We start from the raw sequence: 10,721 nt of genomic DNA, 5'->3' as shown, positions 1-10,721 counted from the left end.
TCCTCTTCCTGTGCCGAGTGTGGGATGGCACTGAGGGGATCGCAAGGCTTTGTAAGGTGACTGTGCTGGGGCTGCAGAGCAGTGGGGCATGAGGAATTGTTGCTTTCATGAGGGAGCTTCTGGTTTCCTTCCTCATGAGGACAAGCTCAAGGGCCTTTCCCATGGTACGTGGGTCCTTCACACTCCTAGGGCTGGGCATGAACTCAGCCAAGGTTATTTAGCTGCTGGGACGTGCTTTCTTTCCTGTCCATTTGAGTTGGGATTCCCTTTTATCTCCCAGCTGCTCGCTCTGCACTAGTTCCTGACTCACCACAAAATGCCATTGCAAAGTAGTCTTGCATCAGGGCTGTTTCCCATTAGCATGCCGGACTGAGTATTCTTGTTTCTCTGCTGTTCGGTCCTTCTCTGTCCCTTTGTAACATGCCAATATACCCCTCCTCCTTTGTTTTGGTTTTTTTTTTTTCCACTGGAATTGCGCTGGGAGGTCTGCATATTACTCATGGCTGCCTAATTCCACTTGCTGATTCACCCTGAACGGTTGCGTATATTTTTTTTTTTAATTTCCTTTCTGTTTTAACGAATAAGAAAAGTATCCTACTAGCTCCCAATTTAACTTCTGGGAGCAGGGGCAAATGTTAAGGCCACAGCCACAGAGAGGGATAAAGGGCTTACTGGGGAAATTGCAAATAAGCAGGCAAAAGGGGAATTTTTAGCAGGAACAGCCTCCGAGAAGGAGTTGTTATAAGGATAAGCTGAAGTGAACTGAATGATCTGTGTAGCTTGACCAAATCCTTTTGCTGCCAAATGGCAAAGAATGGCTTGGCCATTTGTGACAACCACCACCGCACTAGGGCATTGCTCTGTTTTTCAGCCTTTCTCTGAAGAGTGGGAAGGTGGCTAGGACCATGCGGCTGGCTCTGCGAGGCAGGCAGCTGACTAAGGGGGACCTGGCACAGCACTGCTCACCTCTCCTGCCTTTGTCTCTTGTTCCCCATTCCCTGCCCTCCGCCTGGCTGCCCATCAGTTGATCTCTCCCTGCTCTGGCTCCCATTTGGGATGCCACCCAAGCAGCTTCCCTGCCCTCCTGCGTTCAGCGGCGCGTGTCCCAGCTGTGCTGGCTGCGTGGCTGCGGGCTCCAGCCGTCCTGCCTCTCCTTTCTGAGAAGCCCCACTGATTCAGCGCAGGTACGCAGGGCTGCTCTGCAGCCGGCTGGATGCGGTCACCGTCGCGCTTCCTTCCTCAGCGGGAAGGAGACCTGATCGGTGCGTGAAGTGAGCTGTTCCTGGGAGCAAGCACCGGGAACGCCAACAGATAGACTGTAGCGGGTGTGTTTCCTTGAGGGCTTCAGCTAACTTGCTAATATAAGGGAGTTGCTGTCAGGTATTTTGTCTTTGTATGAGATGTTGCCTGAATATGGCTTTTAACCCGTTATGAGAGGGTGAATGAAACCTCTGGCCTTGGCTTTATTCGTGTCTCTGTGTGGCAGTGGCTCTTTGTGCAAGATAGCTGGCAAGTGCTGAAACCTCGTACAGTGGCTTGTAATTGCAGGGTTGCCGGCCAGCAACCGTGCTGCAGAGTGGCTGTAAATCACTCTGGTTTCAGCCTCCGCTCCCGCACCTCCTCCCCAGGAGGGAATAATGGTGTAGGTCTGCGTGTGCACGTGGTGCCTGCAGGGAGAGGAGCGGGGGCAGAGGGGGATTGTGATCGAGCCAGAATATCAGCACAGCAGTGTCGGAATTGCAGCCGATCACCGTCGCCATTTGCCTGTAACGATCCTGCTGCGTTTGGCACTGGGCGGGCGTCTGCCTGCCCGGGGGACTGAACCACACTGTGCCCAGACCGAGTGCCCCCAGGGACGCTACCCCCCTGCGATCAATCCCATTGACTGCCCCCTCCTCTGTTACCCAGACCAAGAGACCATGACCGAGAAGACCCAAGAACCTCACGTGGAGGAAGATGATGATGAGCTGGATGGGAAACTCAACTACAAACCTCCTCCCCAGAAAACACTGCAGGAGCTGCAAGAGTTGGACAAGGACGATGAAAGCCTCGCTAAGTACAAGAAGTCCCTGCTGGGAGATGGACCTGTGGTAGTAGGTAGGCTGGGGCATGCTGATAGGAAGGGACTGGGGACATGCATCGCAACAGTGTGCTGTGGGGGTGGGGCAAGGGGGCCTCAAAGAAGAGGGAGCTTGTTTGACCAGGCACATGCACTGCTTCTGCTGGAGGACTGGGGATGGGCAGGTGGAGAGATGCATGTAAAGGAAGCAGGGAAGATGCTCTGAGTATTAGGTGTAAGGTTACTAGGGAGTGCTGGCATCGGAAAGGGACTTGTGGTGGGAGGTGTGTGGGCCTTGGAGGACTCCTGAGGGGTTAGAAACATGAGGGGACCAGCCTATGCTGAAAGGGGGCCTTGCTGCTGAGAATGATCTTCAGAGGAGAGTCTCCTGTAGTGGAAAGATTTCCTCTAGCTAGTGGGATGGAGGCTGGAGGGATCCATGTTGAAAGACTGGGTAGATGCGTGGTCTTATTGTGCTAAGAGAAGCCTGGCGTTACTGGGTGTTTCATGAAGTGCAGTTTCTGCGTGGGAAAGCAACCCCGTTTCTTCAGTGTTGTTCCCTTCCCCTGCATTTAATTTTGCAAGCTGACAGCTTCCCCCTGACTTTTCTACCTGCAGACCCAACAGCTCCCAATGTGGTGGTCACCCGACTCACCCTGGTATGTGACTCTGCTCCAGGACCGATCACTATGGACCTTACAGGTAGGCACAGACTCTGTCCTTGGGCACGAAGGGAACAAGCAAAGGCCCTGGCATGCTTCAGATTGAAAGGGAGTTTGTCCTTGGGACGCTACAGTGGGTTTTAGAGGAACTCTGAGGGCATCTTAGCCTTGTTTCTTATTTTAAGGTATACATGTATAAAAAAGAAAAGGAGATGTAATTGAGGAGAGTGTCAAGGGTCTAGGAGCTCCTGGGTTTCTCCTGCCTTCTCTCCATACTTTCTCTCAATGAGACCTCACGAGCACAAAGGATGTGCATTCGTTCGGGTTAACGAGCTGTTTTGAAACTTCAGAATCGAGCAATACTGCAGTTCCGGCTCCTGGGGACATGGGGAGAGAACCAGGCTTCACCTTATATGGGCTTTTCTGCAGAGAGAGGAAGCTGGGCCCAGAGGAGCAGAGAGGCTTCCTGTTCAACCGAAACCACGCAGAGCCCTGCGGGGCCCAGGCAGCCTCGCAAGCTGGGCAGGAGCTGCGAAACATGGTCCACGCACCCCAGCCTGGGGCTGGGCATGGATGAAGCATGTACACACTCCTGCAGATGCCCAACAAAGAGTCTGCACATAAATATCTTTGTGTATATGTGCCCAGACCTGTGTTTGTTTAGTCATTATCTTCATAGATGTGGACGCAGACACATACGTACGCCCAGGCATTTCTGTGTACGTGCTCTCACAGTGCAATTGCTTATACAGACCTCCGTGTACTTATTTTGCAGCTGTCCTGTCTTTCGAAGAGATGCTCACCTCCGACACCAATCCCAGCCCCATCCCACCGCGCGTGGTCTCGTCTCACTGTGACACCTCTGGCTAACGGCTTGATCCTCTCCTTACAGGTGACCTTGAAGCGCTCAAGAAAGAGACCTTCGTATTAAAGGAAGGAGTGGAATACAGAGTTAAGATCCACTTCAGAGTGAGTTGTTTTCCTTCCTATTGCTTCTCGTCAGTTGCTGAGGCCAGTCACCAGCAGTCAGTTTATCAGATAACTAGAGCTGGGCAGCGTGCCTGCCCGAAAGCTGGGTCCTTGTAAAGCTCCCCTAGCTTCAGGTGTTGTTCTATCCAACAAGGGACCGGATCTTTCCAGGGAATTGCTTCTGCTTGCTCGTTCCTTGGAAGAAGTTGCTTTCTGTCCACTCACAATGGTGAACAACAGGTGATTTAGAAGCCAGATGGGTAGTTTTGGCTGAGTTTGACTTGGCTTTTCAGCCACCAGAAAATCTCTAATTCACACAAAGTGGGAATGGACAGGGAGGAGAAGAGGTATTGACTTTCCATGAAGTACTGGTTCAGTCTGCATTGCTGGGCTTCATGTATGCATAGAAAAGATTTAATACTGTAGTATTTGGCTGAAGATACTTAAGTTCTTCTGGGTCACAATATACCAAAACGGGCTTATTTCTCCCCCTCTCCCAATAACCAGTGTGTCAGCCATTTCCTCTGTTTCCAGCTGAAAATGAAACTCAGCCACGCTGCAGTGTGGCATCCAGCGCTGAAGTGATCATCTCCACACGTTTGCTGCAGACAAAGCTGGCTTTGGCAGAGAAGGCAAAAAGGGAAGGAAGATAGTTTTCCTGAAATGGAGGAGGGAAAGTGTTAATGTTGTGGGTTCTATAGGAAAGATTTCCCTTCTTTGAGGCTTGCTCGCTGTCTGAGAGATGACTGTCCCCAGAGACACCTCCAACTCTCTTTTGTGCTATGAAATATTTCCATCTGTATCTGAGCCCTGTTGACAGGAGACGCCTGGAGCCAGTTAGTCTAACTCCCTCCCTCGTCCCAAGGCTGGTAAGAGCTGGCACCATGTGAATTCTCCCCTGGGATGTAAAAGGATCTGCCTGTCTTGTTTCCAGATTAAGTAGTGCTGCGGGGAGGCAGTGTGTGCCGGAGGGGGACAGCAAGGGATACATCCAAGCTATCCATGGGAGATTTGAGGAAAGATTATGAACAAAACTGTGTCCCTCTGCCTCTTGAAGAGAAACTTGCTAGCTCCCCACTGAGCTTAGAGAGCAGCTGGGAGTGCTCACCCATTTGTGATGAAGTGATGGCTCTAGTCATCCATGTCTAGTTTTCAATGTGGAAATTCTTAACTGGGAACTCCATGCTTCACTTTTCTTTGTCCTCATCAGCCTGTCTTGGGAAGCTGACTAATGGCTCCAGTCAGCCTCAAAGTCAGGGAAAGGATGGGGAAGGGCGGAAGATGCACAGAGGATGCTGTAGGTCTCCACGTACCTATGGAGAAGTCATGTTAGGACTTTCTACGATGTGTTCTGTGCTCAGCCCTTGAGAGCAGTGGTGTAGGAATCCAAGATGGGTATGTTTCTAAGGAGAGCAAAACAGCAGATACAGAACGAAAAGCCTTCCTGTGACACTTATTTCTGGTCACTTCTTGCAGGTAAACAGGGACATTGTGTCGGGACTGAAATACGTGCAGCACACCTACCGGACAGGGGTGAAGGGTGAGTAAGAGCTCTTCGTGCCCTGCACACCAGCGCTCCTATGCCTGTGTTCACTCTGCTCAGAGAAGTGTTTCTGCAGCTCTGGGCCGGGACAGAGCCTTTCTTGGCCCCAAGGTTCCCCCTGTGCTGCCATGCAGGAGGTGAGACTTCTCAGCAGAGTGCATTAGCCTGTACTCTGCATCACCCAGGCCAACTGTTTCCTGTGCCTGTGCAAACTCATTACAAGCCAGCTCTGGTGTCTGTATGCTACACCACTGTCTGCAGCAGCAAAGTCCCTAGAGACACTTGCCACAGATTTCCTCTTCATACAGAGCTCTTCAACTCCCCCTTGCCCCCTGTAGAGTGGCTCAGCCTGTGTGGAGCTTCCCACCCCCTGAAAGCTCTTCCAGATGCACTTGGTAAAATGCAGAGCTTCTCTGTGAAGCTTCCCACTGTGTGCAGAGCCCTGTGTTTGCCCATGGCCTCTCCTCTTTGTGCAGTGCTGCCCTGCCTGGACAAGGCAGAGGAAAGCCCCCTTTTGCACACACGTATCCCACATGTGCATTTTTGCATGCAATCATCTCTAAAGCTCCAGCGTCCCATTCAGCACATGTAAATGGTGTCTTCTCACCAGAAAAGAGAAGTAACGGGGGATCAAGAGAGATCTTAAGCCATAAGCTGGGTGTACCCACTCCCTTCCAGCAGCATATACATGTGAGAGGGTGCAGACGGATTTGCCTGTCCATTTGCCTGTCGATCCATTTATCCTTCCAGCTGTCCTTGTGCTTCAGTAACCCACTTTTTCCACTGATTCTGTTTGCCTTGCTGACATGTCCCTTTCTCTCCCCACTATCTCCTTTCTGTGATCTGTGCTCACGCTCATGGCTTCTTGTCTCCTTTATCATTCCCCACCTGAGGGGCTCATCCCTTGTGGATTGTTTTCTCCTAGTGGACAAAGCCACATTCATGGTTGGCAGCTACGGGCCACGGCCAGAGGAGTACGAGTTCCTGACGCCTATTGAGGAGGCTCCTAAGGGTATGCTGGCTCGAGGCACGTATCACAACAAGTCCTTCTTCACGGATGACGACAAGCACGACCATCTCACCTGGGAGTGGAACCTGTCCATCAAGAAGGAATGGACAGAATGAGTTCACCCAGTTTGCCTTCCCCCTTCCCATCCCCTTGCCTCCTGCACCAGTCTCCAGGTGGGCCATGCCCACCACGCTGCTCCTTCCTGCCACCATGGCTGGCCACAGCCCTGGCAGCCCTTCCCATGGGAGCTGGGGCTCTGTGCCAGCCTCGGTCAATGCACAGGCCTGCAGGCGGCCTTTGCTGCTTCTTCTGATACACTGAAAATAACCCGCCCGTTTTCACCACTGCCCCATCATGTCACATAATGAGTTAAATTGGGAAGCATCTCCCTCCCTCTCTCCCAGTACTTCCTCCTGCTGCCTCCATCTCTCCTGTACCAACTCCGGTCCCGGAAGTGCCTTTTCTAGGAAACAAGATCACCTGGCAGGGCGGACAGGTCCCTGGAAAATCCCTATCTGAGTTACACTTGCCATGTGCTCTGACTCATTGTAAATGGTTACTTACCTCCCGTGATGGTCTCCTGGTCTGTATCTGGTGCCCTACCCCGTTAAAATCCATCCTTGTGCAGGCAAAACCAGTCAAGGGGAATGCAGCTAAATGCTGTAACAAGACTTCAGTGTCCTAAGAATAAAACCAGTTTCTTTCTTCTTTTCTGCATGAGTGTCACATTCTTTTCTGGAGTATGCCTCTGGATTATGTTTTTCAGTGAGGTAAATGGGGAGAATACATTATAGGAAGGCTTAAGAGCATGTTTGAGAAGGGAAATAGCCCTCCTCCTTCAAAACATCAGCGTAATTATGGGCAAATTATTTCAGACCTGCCTCCTTCAGGGGTTTCATGAATCCTTCTTTGAAGCCCAAAGTCTGGCCTGTTACGGGGGTAAACTCCAGGGGTAGACAGCCCCCACCTCTCATCCTGGGTGGCAAGTGAATGAGCCCAGGGAGCTATAACATGGCCTTCTCATGTTTTAACACTTACCATGGCAGCTGTTCCCCATAGCCAGAGCCAATGCAAGAGCTGCATGTCCCAGTGGCTGCCCCGCTGGCCAAGCATAAGGGAACATCAGCCTCTCTGGGACCCTGCACTTGGAGAAGAGCAGTGGCTCCTTCTACACGGAGGGATGTTCTTACTCAGCTGGGGCGCCTGGTCGCACAGGTGCAGGGTAGCTGAGATGTCCAGCACTGTGGGTGATGATGTGCTGGTGGCAGCGTTGGTGAGGCTCTCCAAGGCTGGGGCCTGCACAGCAGGCAGGGGCTCTTTCCCAGCCAGGCGGTTATCTCGAGCTGAAGGCTTCGCCCTGGGCCAGCTGCTCCCTTCCCACTGTCCCGGGAGTGACTGCGGGCCCCTGCAGCAGCTGACGTGTTCTCTTGCCGAGGAGAGGACCAGAGCACGGTGGCATGGTGAGGAGAGGGCAAGCTGGCACCATGGGCACCTCCATCTTCCCATGCCTCTTCATTACCCTGCTCACCAGGGGCTCCCCAGCAGGGTGTGCTGGAGATGGCGGCTCTGCATCCCGCAGTAAGTAAGCTTTCCTCCCGGCTCAGGGAAAAGGATGGGTGTGCTGTGGGGAGTCCTCCTTATGGTGGGTCTCCTTACCCAGAGTGTGCTGTGCAAGCATGTTGAGCTTGCAGGAGAGGTGTGTGGGTAGGCATGTAAAGGGGGGGATGCTTGTGTGTGTGTTGGGGAACGCTCTTTGAGCTGCTCTTTTTGTACCCTCTGTCCGACCCTGACCTCTCCTCTCCAGGCACAGCCGGCACCGCAGAGAAACCTGTCCTGTTGAATGACATCACGGATGCCGAAGCGTTCATCAGCAGTGCGGAGGTGGCGGTCGTTGGATTCTTCCAGGTGTGTTCATAGCACCTCCCCTCCGCCAACCGTAAGCCCTATCCCACCCTGACGGGAATGTGGGGCTGGATGTGGTGTAAACACCTTCAAAAGGCCGCTCCTGTCCTGAAAAGTGCTGGGGCTGTGACAGGCATGTGGAGGGATTAGGTGACAGGCCACAAGGAGAACACTGGGAACTTGGTCTGTGTAGAAAAAGGGAGATGGAGCAAGGGAGGATGGTGAAGGAGGTCGTAGGAGCCCTGGAGCAGGAGAGAGGGACGTGCTGCAGGGGAAGCAAAACAGGAATGTGGGTGGCAGAGAAATAGTGCTGGTAAAGGGCGAGTGGGAACGTCAGTTGTTTAGTCAGCAAAGACAGAGCAAGGCACTGCCTGTGCGACGGGGCCAAGGAAGCTGGGTCTCAGGGAGCAGCGCTGGTGTGGGTCCTCTGAAGTCCAGGAGGATTTGGGCTCAAGCTGCAGCTTCCTCCCAGGGAGGGTGTAGGCATGGTCTCTCTGTCTTGCTGCTTCATTCCCCAGAGTTGATATCCTTGGGATCTCTGCTCTCTGTGCCTATATTCAATTGAATTCAGCCAAAAGTATTAGAGTGACTGATGGGTATGTGCCCTTTGCCCCCGAAATGACATCAATATTTTTCCTTAGGAAACAAGACAAAAATATTTATTGAGTTAGAGCACCATAAACCAGAGGCCTCTCTAACAGGATCCTCATTATTTTTAAGGTCCCCAAGTTGCACCTTTTTCTTCCTTCTCTGAGCTCTGCCCTAGGTTTCTGCTGCCCACACACTACCTCATGGCTTCTGTCAGAGAAGATGTCATCCTTTTAAAAACAATTCCTTTCTGCAAGCTCCTTCCTCCTCCTGCTCTGTGCCTGGGGCTGGAGGGCAGCCTAGGGAGGGCATCATGCCCTTGGTGTACCTCGCATCTTGCAGCCCACCATAGAACGAGGACTAATGGTGCTGCCTGTGCAGCCTGGGCAGCAATAAGCGTGTGAGCGCTGGAGGCTTATGCCCCGGGGGCCTTGCTAAACACTGGTCACAGAGCACCAGCTGCCTCACCTTCAGCACCTGCAGGCATTCAGAGCTCGTCAGGGGTTGCTCTTGCAGCGCTACAGTCCGGTAAACCAGCAAGGCAATCTGCACACGCAGAACAAAAGTGCTCAGACACCTCCTTCCCCCAGGGTACCTGGCCAGGGTTGTGGCAGGGCTGTACCTGGGGCATGGAGCCTCGTGCCGAGCTGCAGCAGGGATCGTGGCTTCTTGCCAGGTGAAGCAATGCAGGGGCATAACCATTGGTGTCTTGTGCCATCGCGGCCTCCCTCCTGCTGCAGGATTTCATTCATCAGAGTCAAGAGGCGGCTGCTCCCATGCGGCACGCGGGGTCCTGGGGCAGGGAGGGATGGCTGTGCCGTCCTGCAGCATGGGGACAGCCCCAGCTGCCAGGAACGCGGGGCAGCAGCCAGCGACACGTCAGGCATTCAATGCCTGAAGCACGACAGGGCTGCATTTAAACAGTAAAGACGTATGTGTGCCATGAGGGCTTGTCTTGGCCCTCTGCCTGAGAGAATATTCATCCGAATAATGTCCATGTTCTCTGTTCACCACAAATTATTTCTCTGCTGCAGCCTTTCAATTCACTGCAGAATGCAGCTCGGCAAGCTCCCTGTATAATGAGCATGGCCTCCCTGACTGGGAACAGCATGCCATGATGGAAAAACAGCACACTGCTCCAGAAACCCGCGTGTGTGCGAGAAAGGGCCACGCTTGGCCTGATTAAACCCCAGCTTTCCCAGGAATGTTCCAAAACTCAGTGAGGTTATTCCCACCCCAGGCTTTAGCACTCTCACCAGAGCCATGTCGATGCGCTGGCATTTCCAAAACAGGTCACAAGAGTTGTTTTTCTTTTGAACGAAGAAGGAATTTTGTTTTCCATTCTCTCTGGGCTCACAAACAGCTGAGCTGACAGTTCAAACCAAAAAGAAAAACAATCCAATTTCCAAGCAGAGACTGTGTCTTGAGAATTTAAATCCAGTAAGTAGACGTATCAAAAGTACATCACTCAAAAGAAAAGTTGGGAAAGGGAATAGCAAGAGAGGCTTTAATATGGGCTAAGGTTGTAGCTAATGCTCTCACTGCAAAAAAGAGAATGGACCTCAAATTACTGAGAAACTGCACATTTCTATCCTTCAATGTATCTGCATTAGCTACTTTTTAAAGGATATGTTTAAAGCACCTTTTTAAAAGGAACTACTGCTAATGCAAGGTGTTTAAAAACTGTAAACCCCTGACTCCAGAATCAAGGTTATCTTAAAAATTATGTTTTTATATATTTATTATACACACACACATATATATGTATATATATGTGTGTGTGTATATACATATATACGTGTGTGTGTATATATGTATATATATATTTAAACCTGCTACATCCAGATTCTGGGTTTCTCCCCTCCCTTTTAAGAGCTCTAGGGCTTCGCATCATCACGGTGTTACCTGTTAGCGCGGGAGTAAGAAGTGAGGTTTAAGAGAAATGGAGGGCGAGGCCCCCGGGGTGCCGCAGCTCCCTGCCAGCCGCGG

The 10,721-nt window shown here is 51.9% G+C and overlaps 1 protein-coding gene across 2 annotated transcripts; it reads left to right on the top strand.

Moving 5' to 3' along the window:
• The first annotated feature begins 1,908 nt into the window (after positions 1 to 1,908).
• On the top strand, positions 1,909 to 6,951 carry ARHGDIB (Rho GDP dissociation inhibitor (GDI) beta). 2 transcript variants are annotated; one of them, XM_009579003.1, is made up of 5 exons: positions 1,909 to 2,097; positions 2,678 to 2,761; positions 3,614 to 3,690; positions 5,167 to 5,230; positions 6,159 to 6,951. In XM_009579003.1, the coding sequence occupies exons 1-5, from the start codon at positions 1,920 to 1,922 to the stop codon at positions 6,356 to 6,358; spliced, it is 603 nt and encodes a 200-aa protein (XP_009577298.1). In that variant the 5' UTR covers positions 1,909 to 1,919; the 3' UTR covers positions 6,359 to 6,951. The 2 variants fall into 2 exon arrangements, with proteins under 2 accessions (XP_009577298.1, XP_009577299.1); XM_009579004.1 differs by having other exon boundaries at positions 1,916 to 2,097; positions 5,167 to 5,228; positions 6,289 to 6,951.
• The last annotated feature ends 3,770 nt before the right edge of the window (positions 6,952 to 10,721 follow it).

The sequence above is a fragment of the Fulmarus glacialis genome, unplaced genomic scaffold, assembly GCF_000690835.1.
Source record: "Fulmarus glacialis isolate BGI_N327 unplaced genomic scaffold, ASM69083v1 Scaffold37965, whole genome shotgun sequence".
In the NCBI taxonomy this organism is placed as follows: domain Eukaryota; kingdom Metazoa; phylum Chordata; class Aves; order Procellariiformes; family Procellariidae; genus Fulmarus; species Fulmarus glacialis.
This window is presented reverse-complemented; position numbering and strand designations above follow the sequence as displayed.

What these genes read in the sequence shown, in the direction of transcription:
- ARHGDIB (XM_009579003.1), top strand. Translation starts at nt 1,920, where the DNA reads ATGACCGAGAAGACCCAAGAACCTCACGTGGAGGAAGATGATGATGAG. An exon ending in GATCACTATGGACCTTACAG is followed by an intron (nt 2,762 to 3,613) that starts GTAGGCACAGAC and finishes CTCTCCTTACAG; the next exon opens with GTGACCTTGAAGCGCTCAAG. An exon ending in GAGTTAAGATCCACTTCAGA is followed by an intron (nt 3,691 to 5,166) that starts GTGAGTTGTTTT and finishes CACTTCTTGCAG; the next exon opens with GTAAACAGGGACATTGTGTC.